This window comes from Cebidichthys violaceus, unplaced genomic scaffold (assembly GCF_023349555.1).
Source record: "Cebidichthys violaceus isolate CVI_PGR_0920_01 unplaced genomic scaffold, fCebVio1.0.p SCAF_13, whole genome shotgun sequence".
Lineage (NCBI taxonomy): Eukaryota > Metazoa > Chordata > Actinopteri > Perciformes > Stichaeidae > Cebidichthys > Cebidichthys violaceus.
This window is the reverse complement of record NW_027176296.1, coordinates 948,188-969,547: the sequence shown is the minus strand read 5'-3', so window position 1 is coordinate 969,547 and position 21,360 is coordinate 948,188. Positions and strand designations below refer to the sequence as shown.

Below are 21,360 nucleotides of genomic sequence, written 5' to 3'. Positions count from 1 at the left end.
CTGCCCCCTGCTTTGCTAACCAACGTTTGTATGTCGTTTAAGTGGAGAGGACTTAATTAAACATTGTACGAACTGCCTGACAGCAGTAAATATGACACACACTTCGCTGTCAGATCAAAAACACTATAAATGGAGGGAATAAAGTAATACCCTAAAGCTATTGACTGCCATTGCAACTGATCTCATTATCTGGACTAATCTGGACTCGATTATTGGCTTTAGCTCTACAATACGGTTGTGGCTGTAATTGAGGACTCAGCTCTCTGAACTCCTCACATAGATAAGAGCCCTATCTCATCCCATCATGCACTCCATTTACCCCATGAATGATCCACAGGGGGAAAACACTTGAACTGTTACATTTAGTTGAGAACTTAATCTTTTCCCAGAGTGCACTCTTCTCCCATGTATTAGAGAGATTTATATTGAAGCTGACTAAAAAGCAAACAGGTTCTAAATAAGACGCAAACACGCATTAGTCAACACCTTCACGTCACTGGGAGGTGGACACACACAAGTGTGTGTGTGTGTGTGTGTGTGTGTGTGGGGGGGGGGGGGGGGGGGGGGGGGGAATTAAAGATATTGAGGATAAAACTTCCAGCTTAATTAAAGCAGGAAGACCTGCTGGGACTGTAGCAACATTAGCATGACTTAACACCAGCATGACTCCATCCAGTCAGAATGTTTCCCCACCAGCAGCCAATACCAGGCCACCACCCTCTGCCAACATCCAGCCATGCGCCTAGTACTTCGGAGTCATTTGTGTGTATTAATAGTTTACTAATTTTGCATGAAAAACACCTTGTTTACCCCCAAGTCTATTAGTTCAGCACCATTGAGTTTAGAAGGTAATCTTACACAAACAATCTCTGTATTTCAGCTTTATTAGACTTTCTGCACAGTTGCAAGAAGAAGGTAGAATTAAATGCACTGAAATAAGAGTATTAAGCACCGTTCAGCTGTAAACGACAACTTGAGTTTGTGAGTGAAACAATAACATGCAGAAGGATATCAGGTGGTAAAAGGAACAGCATGGAGGGGTCAGGGCTACACTAGAGGGAATATATTTTAAACTGAGCTTTTTCTGCCCCCTTCTGGTTGTTTTTAACAGCAACAAGCTTAGCAGGCAGAATCTCTGCACAGATGGCATAACCATAAACCAACACAGATATTAATACAGATATGGACAAATATCTCAAAGTCTAATTAGAAGGACCTGGTGTGTTCTCTTCCAGTAGCATGATCCAATCCACACGTTCAAAGTTAGGAAACTGGAATGTATTAATGTCCTTAAAATAGTTAATTCACAAATAAAAAATGTATTCCTGTCAAGATTTACTGTTTGTTGTTATAGCCAGAATGAAAACATAAGGGAGTACACACAGAGAACAGGGTTGGAGAAACATTGCTTCCAAATAAAACTCGTCAGCTTGACAACTGCACAAAAATTAAAAATGTTCTCTGGAGCTGCCACTGATGTTTGTCAGTAAGTTGGGGAGCTGCAATAAAAACAAAGGACTAAAGGACTAAAGGTTCCCCACATGCTCCTCGACAATGCTTGTTCATAGTTACAATAATTGATAGTCTATACCTATTCAACCGTCTTCTTCATCACACAGTTCATTAGTTAGAGGTTAAAGTGGGAGCCACCTTCTCTGAGCAGAACTTTTTTGTCGTGTTTTAAGAGTTGGAGATCCAGGCGGTCAGACTGCTGAATGCTGGGTCAGGCACTGGAGGCCAGATGTTCTGATTTATCCAACGGGAAACAGAAACTGTGACGGGAGGTCTGTTAATAAAGAGGTTCAGAGCGAGAAGTTGACATCAGAATGCATAGGAGCCAGGTATTCTCAATAATCTGAACAAAGTTTGTTTTCTCCGAACTCAGGTAATTACATTTAAGAACTGAAACGGAGCACAAGACACATATGGGCTTGTGTCTCTGAAACAAAACAAATACAAGAACAAATAAATCAAATTAGTCTCACATAATAGAAATAGGGATAAATAAGGTTCTGTTAAGGACCATGGACATAGGACAAGAACTAAAGAGTCAGATAAACACCTCTTACCAGAACTGCTGCCCCACGCAGAGGTGAAAGAGAGTAATGATGGTGGTGTTTTATAGTCAACTGAGATGGTGAGAGACTATAAAGATTTACATTCTCAGTCACACACTAGTGGAGACAACTAAGCAGAGAAAAGAAAACATCATTTGTCTACTTGTAAGTTGTACTTTCATTAAAATAAACGTTGTCTTTTAGTCATCTGTCTTGTAAGGAGTGTATACTGTTTTTTTGTCTCTGTTTTTCAGATTACACTGATTGTGTAATTCTAAAAACATATCAAATTTATTTTGCTGCCGTCCCAGAGGCTCCTCCTAATCTGCCAGTGAAACCTGGCCTGTAGAGCAAGAGGCCAGATGTGATAGAGGGAGAGTTGCAATTATGTCATATGCAGGTTTTTCCTGCTGTACTGCACTCAAAATCAAGTCACTCTCTTGGTCAACGTCATTTCATTTTAGGCAAGGCAAGACATTTCAACAACAAGGTAATTCAAAGTGCTTCACATAAATGATTAGATTTAGATTAGATTAGATTTAAAACAATTAAGAACATTCATTGAAACATTAAAAACAGGAACAGTCATTAAAACACTAAAAAACTGTGTAAGAAAATAAAATACAGTTATTTATACTTCATAGTGAGGAAATAACACTGCTACATTAGAGCTCTTTTGTGACGCCAATACTGGACATCTCTCGCTGATGAGTGTGTACAACTGTATAGACATGGTGAAAGTGACATGTTTCATAAAACCTCCATAATCTGATGAAAGCTACTCAAAAAGTGTCAGCGTGAATAACATTTTGCTTGGAGCCCAGTTTTTGTTGGTTGTGGTTAAGGGGAGACACCCAAAATAAATATGGTAAAATATTTTAATCAATAAATATCACAAAGAAACTTCCCCAGTAGATTATCACAATTATTTTTTTGTATAGTGTCAATTTGCATACATTACCAGAACTGAAATCTGAACATTAGATAAAGCCAGGTTCAACATTCTTGTTTCATTTTGTTGAAATATTAGAGTCAAAGGTTTTTACAAAGGGACATTTGAATATCTCTTTTTATCACTCCATGATTCAGAAAATACTGTCAACAGCCATAAAAAAAAACAATTCAATTTTTGTTATATGGATGAGGTTATGAATTGTATATGCACAAACCCCTGTGTAAAAACCTTCAGACAATAGATAGGAATGAAACTGGAAAGTTTGATTTATGTTAAAGTGGCGATTTCTGGCTCAGAGTAGAAAAAAACTCATTTTGAGAAAACGGCCTTGAAAGACAGCCATTATCTTTAACTTAACCACTGCTCCTGTTTAGGGTCAGTGGGGGAGGGGCAACTAGTCAGACTAGTGTTAATTACCTGTATTACAGGTAACCTGTATTACCTGTATTACAGGAAATTAATACTAGTCTGAAAGAAGACACGTTGTGGAAGCAAAGTAGACCAAAATCTCTTAATTGATCAGTGCATGAAAAATTATGTTTTTGCCTGTAGTTTCTCGCAAACTGATGGTTGTGATGCCTTTTAATGATTTGGAGATCTGAACATCTTGCAATAAGACTACTAATCTTTTTTCTCTCTCTAAGGAAAGAAAAATACCTGTCAGCTGCTTCTTGCTATAAACTGAGTCGAATGCTTTATTCATCCTTGTTTTGAGTCACTTTTTGAAAGTCATAGATTACACCAATTTTTGTTCAGCACTATACCAATACTGGAACAGACCTGAACTAGATCATCTCCTCTTTGTCTGCATGCAGCAATAAGGAGGAGTAAAACCACAATGAACACAAGAGGAAGGACACAAACCAGAATGGTTTCCTCCCTGAATAGTCGTCTTCTGACAAACACAGATGCATTTGTTAACACACATGCAACAAAGGACTGCATGCATCATGTCACTGAAAAAGCTTTTATTCAAAGTGATAATAGTGTTGGTTGAGGCGTCACTTAGACTCAAGACAGACCAGTCAAACCATAGCGCAGCTTCTCACCTGACACTGTGTGCTCTTCACCTGCACCAACCTCCACATAGTGCACTTATCTCCTATGTACTGAAATGTGTCAGAAAAAGATTAAGCAGAGACATGAGTGTGCAATATATCATTTTATCAAGTAATTAACACACATCAAATATGCTTTTGAATGTTTTCATGTTTATATACAAAGACTTTCATTAAATACCTTTTATTTTCAAACAAATTAGTGGAACAGTAGTTTCAGTAGACTGCGTCCTCCCAGTACAGTTGGCTAATTGTCTCTGTGTGTTTAAACTTTGCTCTTCTTCTTACCAGCAGAGAGCGCTATAGAGCCAGCCAACGGGAGTGAGGGGGAGAGTTAAAGGAGAGGGAGGGATGAGGTGGTGGGGTTGAACCCAATGAGAAGAAAGATAAATTAACTAACCAGAGTCAGATGACACATTTTGATTTTGAAGCAAACCTTCATGTAAGAGCTACTATGAGTAACTTTTATTTTGTGTTGATTTCTGCGGTCCCTGTGGACAAAAGCTGTAGTGTTTCCGATCACCAGAGTACCTCTAGAAAACGTCTAATTTTACCGCAGCAGGGTCTGACAGTCTGCCCCACATACATGACTTCTGCTTTAAATAACACTTAAATCTGTTGAGGTGTTCATTAGCTATATGTGCCACACTGAGGTGGGGTTAAACTTACTGTCATCATATGTCTGCAGGTACATGACCTCCTTGCCTTCTGTAAGTCTTCACCATGCTCACTGCCAAATTCAGGCCTTAGAGGCACAATATATCAGATCTGAAATCAGATTTTTAAAACAGAACTCTGCAATGAAATAGTCTTCTTAATAGATAAATCAACAACTTGTATTGTAACTCATTTTCTAGCTTCACTCATTTTTACTTGAGATGCTTCCCTCATGGCATGTACACTGACAGAGACACACTTTGCAAATTCAGACAATATTTATGTGACAGATAACCGATCAAAAACGGTGTTTCTGGAATTAAAGGGAGTGGAGGAACCCGTATCAAGAGAGCCTTAATTGTTCCCCTCTGACCCCGAAAGTGCTGAAATAAAATCAGGGGAGAAATATTAAGTGTTATCTGTACAACTGTGTGACAATGATAAAGAGCTCTATGATATTCTTCATTTTTTTGTTTTTAGCAAGTTTAAAGTAATGCTTATTCTGTCATTAGGCTGCCCTCCTATAGTTTCCTGGCATGTCCACTTTGTTACTGACCAGGTTCACAATATTAGCGGCTACATGATAAACCTATGATGATGCTGCTGCTGGTGGTATGGTTCAGTCTCTCCCAGTGCAGATTATGGTTGTCAGCTTATGTCACTGAATCCCACTCCAACATGAAGCCAGAATGTGCTGCCAGTATGTGCAGAGCGATGTGACAGCCAACCAGTAAACTCCAGATTAGGGTCACCCAGCGTTTATACACTGACTGTATTCATAACTCGGAGTGATAGAAACAGAAAATATCATGGTATTAGAATGTTCACACCAAATACACACTTAGTTATGGTTAAACATATTATTTACAACTGAAACATTGTAAGAAACATTTGTGAACAGAATATCTGTATTTGTGAATGCATACGTGTGTCTGTGGTCGCTGGTAGGGGGAGCTGGCTGCAGTCAAAAAGCAGGAGGAGCGTGCCATGGGCAGGGTCAGCTGACAGGAAGTGTCATTTTCAAGCCGTTCAGTTTGCAGTGCACTGTGGGATTCTTCTCACTGACAGCACACATTAGACCCACAGGCTGGTGCAGGCTCTCTGACTTATTGGACGAGACTGGATGGGAGAAAACACTGAGATTAAGACGTAGAGTTTATCAACATCAGCACAGAACTGATGCACTGGAGTCCAAAAGACTCCTAAGGCAGAACCCAAGTTAGCCACATGCCACAGAATGACCCTGCTATGTAGTGATTCACACAGAAAAGCATCAGATTGAGGGGACATATGCATATATGATTGTCCAATATATTTTCTTCCCATATTGAATTAGTAAATAGGGACTGACCCATATGACAGAGCTGAATCAGCGCCAATACTGACCTCGTGAAGCATGATGTGACCGATCCTGGATTGAGTAAATGTATATTATGTATATACATACATATATACATAATACATATATACACGTAAATGTATTATTATAATGTAAACAGACTGTCTGATTAGTCATTAGAGAGTCTTTACACTGCAGGTGATGAAGGTCACCTAGATAACCCTCCACTGTCTGGGCCTTGGGTTTAAAGAAACATCATGAGTTGGCATGAATTAATTATATTATAAATACATCAATAATACATCAAAAATAAACAATCAAATGTTGGACTTGATACTAGGTTGACGTGGAGTAGTTGTACCGAAGCTTTCAAGGAGAGACTTGTGAACAACCCGTTCACAAGGTTCAGGATCCAGCGTGAAACCACAGGAAGGGAAAGTGAAAACTCAAGACTTTGAACTCGACTACTTGTTTAGTGCCTCTCTTAAAAACTCCAAAATGCCAACAGGGGAACAGTGTGGAAAGATATAAGTGCATGAACGTGATTGGTGTGTAACTGAGCACATAACCATCTATAGTAGTTTCTGAATATACACTGCCTGGCGAAAAAAAAAGTCGCCACCAAAAAAAAAGGTCACACACTCTAATATTTCGTTGGACCGCCTTTAGCTTTGATTACGGCACGCATTCGCTGTGGCATTGTTTCGATAAGCTTCTGCAATGTCACAAGATTTATTTCCATCCAGTGTTGCATTAGTTTCTCACCAAGATCTTGTATTGATGATGGTAGAGTCTGACCGCTGCGCAAAGCCTTCTCCAGCACATCCCAAAGATTCTCAATGGGGTTAAGGTCTGGACTCTGTGGTGGCCAATCCATGTGTGAACATGATGTCTCATGCTCCCTGAACCACTCTTTCACAATTTGAGCCCGATGAATCCTGGCATTGGCATCTTGGAATATGCCCGTGCCATCAGGGAAGAAAAAATCCATTGATGGAATAACCTGGTCATTCAGTATATTCAGGTAGTCAGCTGACCTCATTCTTTGAGCACATACTGTTGCTGAACCTAGGCCTGACCAACTGCAGCAACCCCAGATCATAGCACTGCCCCCACAGGCTTGTACAGTAGGCACTAGGTATGATGATCCAGGTGGCGACTTTTTTTTTGGCCAGGCAGTGTACATTAGCTCACTGCACATGCAGTTATTCTAAAGACGCATGTTGACGATGAGTGTGTTTACAAAATGTTAACGTTAAAACTTCCACACAGCAGCAATGACTCACTAAGTGCAGATGTTTTTAACTGTTGAATGTGTCTCAGGAATAATTAGACCCGACAGTTCCCAAAAATATCTTTCATCCATGCAGTGTCTCTATCAACTGTTGAAAGGCTTGAAACAGCCTTGTTTGAAGGTGTGGGCGTTATTAATGAGCCGTTCTATACTGACAATGATCAAGTCATTCATGGCTTGTTTAGACACTGTTGTTCTCACTTTGTTTTGTCAAGACAAGGAAACACACCCAATAAAACTAGTAGGACCATTCTGCTTATGTTCTCAACAGGTCACTCAGTAGAATAGTTCCATCTGGGATCAGTCATTAACAGAAAAATACAACAAATTTGAATTCATTAACAGGAACTGATACACACACGTAGAAATATATATATATATATATATATATATATATATATATATGTATATATATATATATATATATATACATATATATATATATACATATATATACATATATATATATATATATATATATACATATATACATATATATATATATATATGTATATATATATATATATGTATATGTATATATATATTTATATTGAATCATTTGACTATGTCCTTACCATAAACATGAAAAGCAGATGACATAATCGTCGGAGTGGTCCTCATGAACACTAGCAGAAAGACATTTTTTCTTAAGACCAAATGCATCTTCTGAAGGACATATTAGATGCACTCGAGAAACTGTGGATGAGAAATAGCATTTATTCACAGTTATTTGGATTGTCTAATCAGTACATAATTAAAATACTTAAAATATACCCAGCATACCAGAATCAGGGTCATAAAGTACTGCATATTTTCAGTTAAGTGCTACTTCACTAAGATTGATAATATAAAAGAGTCACAATTCATTTCAATGCACTGCAGCCAGCTAAAACCACACGTCTGATGTAAAGCAGTGAAATAGAGAGAAAAATTGTAATTTCACTGTGACTGAACTGCACATTTTGGAGCTGTAATCAGTTATGCAAGTGCCCTTAGAAGATACCTACTTGTCTCGGGAACACCTGTTTTCGTCTAAATTAATATATTTAGATGTACAAGCAAACATTTTAGAAACACACAAATCACATGGACAAACAAAGTGGATATTAGAGCGTACATGTTAGCCTCTTAAGTATAGACGTGTTAGCAGGAGAGTTGCTCCCAGCTGTCCAGTGGCATGTCACCTTATCATAGGCGATGAAGACACGGCGGGGCTTGGGGAGTAACTCTGCAGGGGACAGAAGAGACAGGAATAACATTTGGCTAATGTTATATATGTGCCTGAGACAGGATATTATGTGTTTTCTAAGGCTATCAATACTAGATTACATCAGAGTTTCTGAATAAATTGATGGCACTAGTTTGCTAGCTTGAGGAATTATAACATCACAACAAGAGTTTGTTAAACCTGAGAGTTGCATATTGAAGAGACAAACTGTCTCTACGTTTAGCAGCAGCACAACACAAACTATGTGATGTGCCATATGGGTCGGGTTGGCTTTGTCCATTCTGGAGCTGAGGTTGAATTTCCTGAAACCATTGAAATGACTGAGATGTTAGAGGAAGCAGCCGGGGCTCTGAGAGATGACCTTGCTCTCTGCTTTGTCTGCATGAGGACAAATATCAGCTCTGATGTACTACTACATGGACACACAGGAAACTAGAAGGCACAGACATCATTTCTGGATCTCACCTCCTCCCAGTTTAAACTTTGAATTAATTACCCAACTTTTCATAATTTTTGTGTGATGTGATTATGGTTTTTCCTGTGTAGATGACACAAACATTTGTAGATGCTGTATAAGCTTTCAAAAATAATTAAAATGAATTTAATATTCTCATGTTCATTTTAATCCTTTCTTCTTTTTTTTTTTTACAAAATACGATTATAAACAAACATAACAGAAGCAATACAATATATAAATTGCTAAAAAATAAAAGTAAAAATATAGAATGAATAAAAGGCAGTGACCCCCCCCCCCCCCCAAAAAAAAAAAAAAGTAAACAAAGACAGAACATACGATCTGAAACCGGCTTGGCTATTAACAGGATTTACAGGAAGAGCTTGAACATTTAAATGAAATAAATAGGACCGATGGAAGGATGAACATGAGGCTGAGCCCTTTTGTTCCCTGTAACTCTCCAGTGAGATTAAAATATACTGACATATCATGCAGAAGGAAATACCACATATATGTGTATATATATGAATGGATACACAAATCAATACATTATTTTGTGAAATGACTACAAATGCTTGACATTATTTCTATTGAGAGGCATATTAAAGCTCATCAAGGTTACTTAAATTCAAATAATCAAATAATATTCACTGCAATAATCTTTACAATAAGCTTTGTCCATCTATATTTATTCATCATTTCTATACCATCACATCAAGATAGTAAGTTTATATACGATTCTCAACCTGGAAGTGGCCCGTTCCTCTACACTAGCAAACTGTTTATTGTTTATTTTGTACTCATTCACTCTGTGCTTTATAAAATACATGATATACTATGAGATGATAAATGTGCACTGAGAATATAAACGTTTGTCATCCTTTAACCTTTGACGGGGCGATGAGAAGATTGGGAAATGGGTAAGAAAAAGTTGAGAATCTGGGATGCACTTTTTAGGAGATTTGCATAATACAAAATGTTAGAAATGCTAAGGCTTCTCCATACGTGTCATTGTTCAGTATACTTCATTATGTCTGACAGAGGTCAGTGAACAAAACATTTCAGAAGCAAATAAGAGATTTTCTGTTCGTTAAACCCACAACTCAGATTGGATCTGTCCACTAATAATATCTCTAATGTACCTTTGTTCACTAATTGGATGTTACTTGAATGTAAGAGGCAACAGATGGTATCAGAACCGATACATTTCATATTAGAATGATCTTTGGACCCAAACGTATGTCATTACCTCCACCAAGGAGTTCATGTTTGCAGTTGGGTGTGTTGGTTTTGTTTGTCAGCAGGATTATGTAAAATAACTTCCCCGATTTTCGAGAAACTTGGTGGCAACCAGTAGCATGAGCCAAGAGAGAAACCATTCAAGTTTAAAGCAGATCCAGATCACAGGGGGGAATACACACACTATTTTTCACTTTGATTGTATTCTGCACTCACCTCTAGTTACATATGTTTTTACTCTTACACCATCAAGGTGCATCTTAATCCAATAAACTTCTAATAGTGTAATCGCTGTTCTATCCGATCTGCTTGTATGCGCCTGTTCAGAGTGATAGGAACGGACTCTCACTGATTAACAGTGTTGGGGATCCTTAAAGTTGCAGTACCTGAGAAAGAGTGATTGCATTCAGTGACTTAACTATGTTCATATGTACATTTGCACGTTTTATTTTATGCCTATTCTGCAGGTTAAACAGGCTCTCAATGACACTTAATGTTTAACATGATAGAAACAGTGATCAGAAATGATGACAAAGCACCGCACCTTAATCAATCTTAATGAGGAAAACTTTCACAAAAGCAAAAATAAAACCTGCAAAATTATGGAGCTCCTTATTTCTCCAACCATGTTCAAATATCAAGCTCAGAAAATGGCATTTAGTTTCAGCTCTTTATATTTAAACAAAATTCTTGAGACAGTTAGACTCTTCCGCCAAATGTTTTCAGACAGGAGTGGAGGAGTGCAAACAAAACATACAGGAGGAACCAAAAAGGGAGAGCCATTTACACACTTAATTGAGGCTGTTTAAATAAAATATTCTTCATATAGTTTGAATGGACAGATTTTACTCTGGGGTCAGACCTCCAGCAACCATGTCCCCGTGGCAATCCAGAGTGCCGAGCGATACACAGAACATACCTGAAGAAAATGTGATTAGTTCTCCATGGAAGAAGTTTTGATTAAATCTGAGTTGCAATTAAACATTGCCATCGTGATAAATAAGAAAACAAAGAAACAGTGGTAAACTTTGTCAGTCATAGATCTGTTTATAGATAATAATGGACAGCGAGCCACTTAAAATAGCCAATCAAATGCTCAGCCCTGGTGCAGGTTGTGGTAATAAACTGTTAATGAACACATAATAAACACCTGAAAGAAGTGATTAACACTCGTCATTCCACAACGGACAGATGGTTCAAGTGTCTCAGTTTTAAAAGAGGGTTCAGAGAGACGAGTACCTCCCCCCTCCACATAGATAGGTCCATCCTTTTTCACAAAGTTAGGTAAAAGCACTTTTTGTCCTGATTTCATGAAGCCCGGTGTAAATACCAACACCGATCAAAGATCTTAACACAGGGCAAACTATTGAGAGTACCACTCAGTTTAGACTTTCCCATGTCCCTTCACTGTGTGAGCGAGCGGGCATGCTGGACGGGAGATGGGTGCAGCAGGCTACCAAGTGCCTGGAAGTGTGATGGGAGGGCAGACGACGAGGGAGGTGAGGCAGACGGCAGGCTAATTTCCACTTGCAGCCCGTGGTGGGAGCCGCCCCCCCGGCCTGCCGTATCACAGTCAGGGCCCTCTGAAACAAAAGGTCCACTGCACATGTGTAGCTGGTAAAAACAGGAGCCCGGCAGGCAATGGTCGTCATGGCAGGACAGAGGGCTCCCGCCGGCCCACTGGGAGCTCTCGGGAAAGGGCTGGGCCTGGAGCTGAACTAGAGCTGAGGGACAACAACTGTCTGAGCCAGGATCCCGCAGGTCGTCCAGGGGCGGGAGGGAGAAGGGACAGCCAAACAGCTGCTGAGGACATCCGTCACCACACAAGTCTGACGGCCCCATCACCAGCTCACCATCTGGAAAGACGTAGAGGAGTTCATAAGATGACAGATCGGCATTTATTCCACTCACACGATGATAGAAGAGATGAAAGAACTAAAATGGAGATTCAATAGAAATTATTTGTAGAAAAAATTATCCATTTGCATAAGGGCCTTATGAGTTACTCTCTCTTGCCAAATGCATGTTAAAAATGTATCTGCTTATTCGTTTTTTATATATATATATATATATATATATATATATATATATATATATATATATATATATATATATATATATCATACATTTTGTGTTGTTGATTAAATTGTAAATACAAGTCATTTTAATTTTAAACTACAGCTACGGTTAAAGGTTTGCTACACAAATACTGATCTTGAATATAATTGATATTTTTATGAAATGAGTTACACTTTGAGCAGATGTGATGGAAATGATCAAACGCTGAAATGACTCAATATATTCGACCTTATCTGGTGGATAATTAGTGGTATTTACTGAATAGCCAGAGGAGCCTTTATGGCAGCAAACAGCAGCACTGTACCTTTAGGCTATAATTAGAGTTTGATTATCTACCACAGGCAAGTTAATGAGGATTGTTCCAAATCACCACATTAATCATATTCTCTGTCTAAGTCTCTCGTCTTGCCTTCTTTACCTGCAGGCCCAGCCTGCTTTCTGCGGCCTGTCTGGACCGAGTTCATGGCTTTAAGAGAAAGCGGGGCGTTCGTCTGCGGCGGGGACGGCTCTCTTCCTCTGCACCATGACAACAGGTGTGCATGTACACACGCAGGTACAGACATGCATACGTGCACGCACAAACACAACAACACAGGACACACAAGGAGCACGAAAATAGTGAGGGAAACAAAAAGGAGGAGAGACATAAAAATGATTCATAACGTAAGATAATGAGTATGTGATGTCAAAGTAAAAGGCAAACCATGTAATCAAAATAAGACATTCAATGAACAAAAATGAAATCCATAGAACTGCATGTACAACACGATGGATAGCAGAACTTATGTGATTTGGAATGTGTGTACAACATGGTATGTAAATGGTTTATCTCAAGAAAAGGTGCATATCTCTTTCTGATTTCAGCATTATTGGAAACCAAACTAAATCCTCAAGGTGTGTGGCATTGTTTTATTAAGTGCTCTGTGACCAGCTTCCACTTCAAGTGAGCGGAATTCTTCTAAGCTGTTATTGCACATGTGCTTGTTTTCTGAGCGGGTCTTTCTTGATGCAAACATGTGATAATGGAAATAATATAGCTGTAACACTTGCTTCACAATTAGTTATGTTGGTCATCTACAAGAGAGCAAACACTGAGGCAACAGTTCCCAGAATTTGAGCCACCATATCAGGTGCTTGTTTACCTCGTTTGTGTGCATCCAGGCTCGACTGGGGAGGTGATGGGGACTGTAGCTGTCCAGTGTCCACGGAGCTGTGAGACAACAAGCCTGACAAGTTGTTGCTTCCTTCCAGCTCCCCAACCTCCCCGTCCTGGTCGCCATCCTCCCTGCAACACACGACACAAACAAGCTGTCAAGACATAATATCAGGTTTAACACACAAAGAGCAGAAGAATGACACAGTGGCATACACCCTTTGTTTTTATCCCAATACCATATATTATATATACACATTGAGATATATATATATATATATATATATATATATATATATATATGTATATATATATATATATATATATATATATATATATATATATATATATATATATATATATATCATTGTAACATATTTTTGTAACAGTGGCCCTGTTACTCTGGATAATCAAAAGAACACACTGTCAACAGTATTGATGGGGGCAATATCTTTGATAAACAGCAGTTCCACGTGCTATTTTGTAATGAGTATGAGGTCACCAGCAACGGTGCACTTAATATACAAATTACAGTTAAGAGGAATTAATTCAACCTGAAAGTATGTAAAAAAAACAACAACATTCACTTAAAATAATGTAATGTTCAGCTTGCAAAAAACTAAACAAAAAACAAACCAGAGTTACAAAAACCAGATGCCCAATAGATTGCTCTAGTGTGACAAAGCTACAACTAATGGGAATTAATGAATAAATAGCCTTAAACAAGGTCTGGTGTTATTGAAATAGGCTCTCAGAATAGGACCGTTATGGATTTCTTAGGAAGTTCATATGAGAACATAACGTTGATGTTTGAATTATAAATCAATATTTGAATGTTGCGCAACTTTTTTCCTTTTTTTAATTCTGTTTAACCTGTTTTTTCCGCACGGTTGAACATAAAGATCAAGCTACATGTAGTAATATTATAAGTAAACTAATTCACTATTTGTAGGATAAGATTCCTGTGTTGTGGGTCGACGCACGAGTCGGGGAGAGTCGGGTCAGCTTACTAGAAAATATTACAGGTGCAGGTGAGAGACAAAGCAGCGCTCTGAGTAAGTCATTAATAACTTACAGAAAAAAAATCTGACATTTGGTACAGCCTTAAGCAATACTTACATGTTCCCTGATTGTAGGCTGAACTTCTTGCGGCTGAGCCTGGTGGCCTGCTGGGTAAAGTACTCGTGACGGTCAGACTTCTTCCACATGTAGTAATACTCCACACACTCCCCAACGGAGCGCGTTCGTACCTGAGGAGGAGGAAAACAGTGTTTGCTTTGAGGCAAAAAAACAAAAGGAGTAGCCTACAGCAGGTCAGTCAGGTTTGAACATCAAACTCCAGGAAAGATTCAACAGACAAATGTCACAGCACTCACCTTATTAGCCTGAATGAGGTGGAAGTTTTTCCCGTAAACCCGATAGCCGTGCTCAAAGTTCCTACACTCCTCCTCACTCCAGGCACAGAGCTCTTCTAAAAGGAGAGAAAAGCACCAGGGAGTATTTCACCATTACTATTAATTTATAGTTTGCATCATTCTCATTAAAAATGTATTTAATAATTATTATTTTTTTAACGAATGCCCACTTGGAATCTGAGCTTGAGGTTTTAAATGAATTGAGAGGTTGCTTTTCTTTTTCTTAATTTAATATTGTCTATCACGTTACAAGCAAATACGCCTTCTGCAGATTTTCATCCTGAAAACTGTAAAGAAAACCCCAAAAACCCCAAATCCTGAGATTCCGTTTGGGTCCGATTATGACAAAGCAGGGTTTTGAGGCTTTGAGGTCACCACTCAATGTCCGGTTTTGACTTGATCGAGCCGGCTGCACAAAAACCAGGATGGGATGTGTCAAAATGTAACCGTATGGTCAGGGCTCTCTGGCCTCGCAGTGGGTCGTTTCCACTCCAAACTACAACGGAGGTCTTGGACTTAAACTGGAGCCTCTCTGCTGAGTAAGAGGTCACAAGGTGAACTGTTTCTCCTTTGCAGTGTTGGAGTCAGCAGCTGGTGTTACACTGACAAGGTACCAGATACAGTCATACTTTGCAGTATCCTCCAGCAGTAATGCTTTCGTAGGCTTAAAATTTTGGTTTTCACACGTGGGATTGATCTGTTCTGCAGTTTATGGAACTCAATGATGGATTTCAGGATCCCAAATGAGTATACGTTCCCCTCTTTTACTCAGTGCCCTCACAGTTCTAGTTTCTTTGTGAAGGATGTGACTCTACGTGCTGTACAAGGTGTGTGTTGCATCTACAATTTAGTACATTGAGTTTCTGAAACATGTCACTTCATGAGGATGTTGAAACGTGTGGGCAATTTCATCCCTGCGTTTCCAAGAAGCTTATGATCTCATCCTACATTTTGTCATTACATTGTTTGACTCAGGACTGACTGGACAGGTCTTGGATGCAGTGCCTCCCTTTATACCATACAGTACTGCTCGGCCACTGACTGCACTTGAGCATTTGGGAGTCCCCCAGACTTCCCTAATTTCTTATCTATTGCCTAAGCCCCGTTTGTGCTGATCCCCACAAAGTCCTCCAATTTCAGGTCTGCCTCTTTCAATGAAGTGGAATAAATTAAAACCCACTGCAATCCTCCTCCACAGCATCTACAAATATGACAATGATATCAAAAAACAGCTTTTGTTCCCGTCATTTTTTCTTCTTCATCTGCAGAGCAAAATGTTGGTTTTCGAAACTTATTGATGAACTTTTGCATAAAATGCAGCTTGAAACCATATCAATAGCTGCAGTGAGAATGTATTCCCCTTGCTGTGTTGTTGTTAGGCTCCCTTTGTTGGAGGGAGTGACTCTTCCACCAAACAATAGCTTTGTAGTTTCTTTCTGAAGACATGAATGGACGCACAATGAAATATGGTCCAACCCCCCACCCCAACCAAGCCCCTCTAAATAATGTTGGGAAATATACTACAACATTGGCAAATTAAATTACATAAAAGTCAATAAATATTTGATCAGTATTCATCACCGTCATGGAGTGGATTATAAATAAGTATAATAGTACTGTGGGACAATAAGAAGGTTCTTACCACTGTACACTTTCACATTGAAGCGTAATCGTCTCAGTGCCTCTTCTGCATTGAAGTTGCATTTCACTAGTTCATACAGTGCCTGAGAAGCAAGAGCAAAGTAGGAGGACGAGTTGAAAAGGGTCAGACTTTTAGACCAAGAGAAACAATGGTAGAAATATCTGATCTCTATGTTTACGCACAGAAGAACTGTTCATGCACTCAACATTGAGAAAACCATGATCCTCTATCAACTGCATGTAGTCATGGTAGGTTAATCATTTAGGGGAGATGTGGTTGAATAAGAAGTTCAGACACGTTGTGTGACAAAAGCGGTACAACTGAATATCAAGACGACACAACTTCAGATAGCAGGTAGTACATAGCCTACATGTAACTCGCAGCACAGCCGGAATAAACTACTTGACAGTGTTTTCCGCGATACAATTTAAAGCGACCGTACCTGTTGGTTGTCTCGGACAGTGTCTCCTTGCGTTTGTGTGCTTGCTGCCCCCTCCTGGCTATATGGTCTCTGCGCGTTCTGCAAGAACTCTTCCACTTCCTGCATCGGCAGAACTCCTGGCCTCCACAGACACTGGTCCTCACTGCTGCAGTCTAGAGGATCAAAGAAAAGGTAGCGATAAAGAGGGGTAAACGCAGTGGAAGCGGCAGACAAACCTGATAAAAGAGACAGTGAAGGTAGATAGAGATGTGTTTGGCAGTTGCTTTCTTCGATACCTCCAGTTGGAGTCGCCAAAGTCAATGACTTGGTGCTTGGAAGATTTTATAAAAAAGTTAGCTTACCTCTCTCCTGGTGGGTATATGAACTGAGAGGAGGGATTTTCGCCTGATACATAGAGCCAACCATGATCTCCTGAGAATGAAACCAAAGACAAAGTCTGTCATAGCACTAAAATGGGACATATACAAGTACAGTATACTGTAGCTAGAGTTTAGAAATTGTGGTCCTACTGTCGACTGTAGGTAATACATTGACTATGTATAAGTACCTCAGGCACAACCCCACATCAAAACATTAGAATCAGAGTCACCTTGTGTATGTTTCAAAAAAGGCCCCCTGATCGTGAGATGTGTGTGGGAGCCATCGGTGCCTACCTTGTGCTCTTCATTGGAGGGAACAGATGCATTGTCAGAGTCCTCATCTGATGAGCTGACTAATGTGTCTTTGTCTCCACCTGAGAGACAAAACATCCGAGAGGAGTTTCAGGCAATCATTTTAAACACTCTACACATTCTGCAAAAAAAAGATTTGGGCATATATTTCTGCTGACAAACTTTGAATGATTTGTTTTCCTTTTTTTTTTTGTGTATTATTATTATTGACCCAAGACAGCAGTGGGAAGCAATGAAAGTTATATAATAAAAAATAAAAATGCAATATATCTTACTCAATACAAAATACAATTCAGGATGAAGCAGTGAGCGTCAGGGGAAGGCTGTTTGAATATATCTAAACTCCTTCAGGTCAGAAATGTTTGAGTGTATTTGACATCATTCAGTCACATGGAGACAGACACAGAAAGCAGCACATGCTGCTATACCAGGAAGTTCCCATATCACATTACACAGAAATAAACAAGTCAAAGCTTTCACGTAATTTCCTGACATTATAACTTCTGGCATGTCATGTTATTGAAATGTACCGTCTAGCTGTAAGTAACATGCTGCAGTCTCAGCAAAGCACGGGTTTTAAATTGAATGATGAGGAAAAGTTCCACTAAAAACAAAAAGGCCCCAGGGATGTTCCTTTCTTTCAGTACAACAATACAGTTTCATCAGAAAAAAAGGCTCCGAGTGTGCATACGGTAATAAACTTTTAGAATGTCATACAGTAATGTGTGCGTTACCTTGGAGGCGGCGGAGCAGATCTGAGGTGTTTGAGATGACTGAGGGGGTGAGATCATCAGCTAATGATTCGTCTTCCTCAGTTATCGGATCCTGTACAACACAAGTTATTAGAGCGATAGAGCCGCAAAGTATAGCAAAGCACAGCAAAGTCCACAATAACACCGCATGCACTCATAATACGTCAGAAATGAATAGTTCACGGCGGCGTATCTCACCTTGTCCGGTGTCATGTCTGGCAGGCTGGCCGCCATGTGACAGGTCTCCTTCTCTGGGTCGGACACCGTGTAGCCGTACAGAGCCAGCAGCTCCTCCAAAGGAAGCTCACCGGCCTGCAAACACAGGGATGCAGAGGGAGACAGCGGATGTAGATGTGAAAAATCAAAAGCTGATTGTCTTATATCATTTTCAGAGGAAGTTTGTTTGGATCCATTGAACTTGGAAAGAGGACCTACAGTTTCAACTGTCTTACATGTAGGGCTGTGAGGAACGCATCATAATCTGTGGATTCTTTTCTGGATAAATCCTTTGGTTTAAACGGTCAAAACTATTTAAAAAAAATAAAAAAGGCCATCCCAGTTTCCAAGTTGATGTATTTACAAGTCTAGTTTTGTCAGTCCACCACCCAAAGATATTCAGTTCAATATTTAAAACAAATAAAACCAGGAAATCTGCATATTTGAAGGAGAATAAAAACAGCCCTATCTGCAGGAAAATTACTGAACAATTAATCAATTCTCACAACAGTTTTTGTCAAATAGATTAGGCAACTAAACGCTGCAGCTCTTTCTGTGCTTTGCATTTTGTGGCAATGGGCATAGGAAAGTGTATGAAGCAAAACTATTATCTGTATCTGCTGCTGACTACGTTTCGTTTGCACACTACTCCACATAAGTGCTATATGACAGAAAAGGAAGACGGTGTCACTATGTGGAGTGTGGATCTGTTGTTTTTGAGTGTGTAAGAGCAGCTCCTGTCAACAGGTGTTACTGGAGGCTCTGACACGCTAACAAACTACATGCCCTGTCAGGTGGTTTTGTAATATATACGGTAAAGGGCAGTAGTGCATCTTTAGTCCATGGATTTTTTTTTGTCTTTGCAAAAAAATGAATGCACTGTAATTTAAATCAAAGCAGAACTCTCCAGTAGTAAGAATAAGAATACTGTGACAGTGGGTGTTGCAAGTGATGCAGGGAGATCTGTGGCAAATAGGTTCACATAATCAAAAGAAACATATTTAGTTGAAGAGACTGTGGCTTTCATACAGCAACTAGCTTTAACGTAGACTTGGCTGTACTTGACCGTACAGTGTGGGACTGCGCTGCCATCTTCATGGGGCGAAAGTTCTCTAAGGCCTGTGAAGACTTCTGCTTCTCCCGCTGAGGGCCTTCATCACGGTGCCTCATCCACTCTCCACTAGGCCACAACCGCCGCACTTCTCTTCAGGGGCTCTTCACCCACCTGCAGACACACACAAACACGGAGCCATCTTATACGGACATTCATGTACAACAGCACTGGGAATGCACTGTAGCATGCCAGCACACACATGGACAACATGAGGGATCAAATAGTGGCTGATCCTGACTCCTTGTACCCTTACAGATCAGCTGACTCCTACCACCTTTTTTAACTCATGAGACCTGTAGTGGGGATACAAGTGTCCTTCAAAGATTGATACCCTGCAATCAAAGTGCAGCACTCAATTGTAACTTAAATCTTTCTAAATCCCCAAAAGAATAATCAGACAACTTTACGGATTGGTTTAATGTAATATAATGTAATATAGGCTACTGTTTAAAATCAAAACACACCCGCGTCTTGTTTTTCATATGGTGTGACAGCACATTTTGGGACACATGTCTTTAACAAAGACATGCCAGACTTTAGTGAAAAACAAAAGAAACTTTGTAGCGTTAAAAGACAGGACGAAAGGAGGATGTAGCCGACACAAGCCCACCCCAGTTCACGTTGAGTGCCCCCACTCTTTGAATTAGATTACATGCTACTTCTCAAAGACACCCTTCCTGGGTGAAGAAGTTGTAAAAGTCCCGTGAAAACCTAAATATTCATGCCGCGTGCCTCTCCCAACCCATCGGGTGCCGTCTGCCTGACCAGGGGCGCTTTCCTGTGACTTGGTGCTGAACGTCTCTTCCTCTCCCCGGCTCACTGCGAGCGGCAACAAGAAGGAAATAAGTAGTTCTCAATATTTCCGAAAGAGACGGTCGGAGTTCACCGCCGCCAAGTCGTGACATCTCTGCCCCTAACTTTTTCCCACTCGATTTCACTTCGTCGCCGGGGCAGCACCTGGAATAGTTCAGCACCACCGTGTTAGACCCCGCTCCCTATTGTTTTCTACGGGTTTTACTATGAAGGCGGAGGGAATGGCTCTTTAACGCTAAGAACGCGGAGTGAGGCGATACGCCGGAGAGGTTCTCCATTTCTTCTCCCCAGTTAAAAAATGCCCCCGTAGCGCCTCTTTCAGCCGGCGGTAACCGGCCGGCGAAACCGTCGACGCTCTTGTGTAACGTACGGCGTGACTCAAAGTATCAGATTCGGTCCGGTTTCTCTATCATTCGAGTCGTTACATTCCTCGTTTTTCTCTCACTTACCTCCGCCATTCCGTTTCTGCGCAAGCTGACTATTGCCCGGATGTTGTAGGTCTGCTCCTCTGTACAGCTCCGTTTATTGCCGCAACGATTCAGCAACAGCGACTGTTAGTTAGTTAGGTGCAGACTCGAGTATTGACTATTTCCAAGTAATTCGGCTATTTTTGTCTCGCTTGACAGCTGGCATTAAATAATTCCTTTAGTTTTTTTTTTTTAGTTATTATCTCCCTCCCACTTTCGGTATCAATTCATACATTGTGCTCTTGGGCAATGTTTTAAAAACATACTTTAAAAGAACGTAAACATCATGTTTAACATATACATTACAGATGGACA

The 21,360-nt window shown here is 39.9% G+C and overlaps 1 protein-coding gene across 2 annotated transcripts; it reads right to left on the bottom strand.

The window, feature by feature from the left end:
- Positions 1-10,712: 10,712 nt before the first annotated feature.
- mier2 (mesoderm induction early response 1, family member 2) lies at positions 10,713-21,076 on the bottom strand. Of its 2 annotated transcripts, none has more exons than XM_068707239.1 (12): positions 21,028-21,076; positions 19,723-19,876; positions 18,634-18,747; positions 18,418-18,508; positions 17,666-17,745; positions 17,354-17,423; positions 17,013-17,164; positions 16,571-16,652; positions 14,890-14,984; positions 14,633-14,763; positions 13,503-13,645; positions 10,713-12,137 (listed from the first exon to the last, which is right to left on the bottom strand). In XM_068707239.1, the coding sequence occupies exons 2-12, from the start codon at positions 19,819-19,821 to the stop codon at positions 11,686-11,688; spliced, it is 1,509 nt and encodes a 502-aa protein (XP_068563340.1). In that variant the 5' UTR covers positions 19,822-19,876; positions 21,028-21,076; the 3' UTR covers positions 10,713-11,685. The 2 variants fall into 2 exon arrangements, with proteins under 2 accessions (XP_068563340.1, XP_068563341.1); XM_068707240.1 differs by lacking the exon at positions 21,028-21,076 and adding an exon at positions 20,230-20,312.
- Between the last annotated feature and the right edge of the window lie 284 nt (positions 21,077-21,360).

Coding starts and splice junctions, on each gene's coding strand:
- mier2 (XM_068707239.1), bottom strand. CDS start 19,821: ATGAGGCACCGTGATGAAGGCCCTCAGCGGGAGAAGCAGAAGTCTTCA. Junction 14,985..16,570: donor CAATGTGAAAGTGTACAGTG/GTAAGAACCTTC, acceptor CTCTCCTTTTAG/AAGAGCTCTGTGCCTGGAGT. Junction 12,138..13,502: donor CCTGGATGCACACAAACGAG/GTAAACAAGCAC, acceptor ACGTCTTTCCAG/ATGGTGAGCTGGTGATGGGG.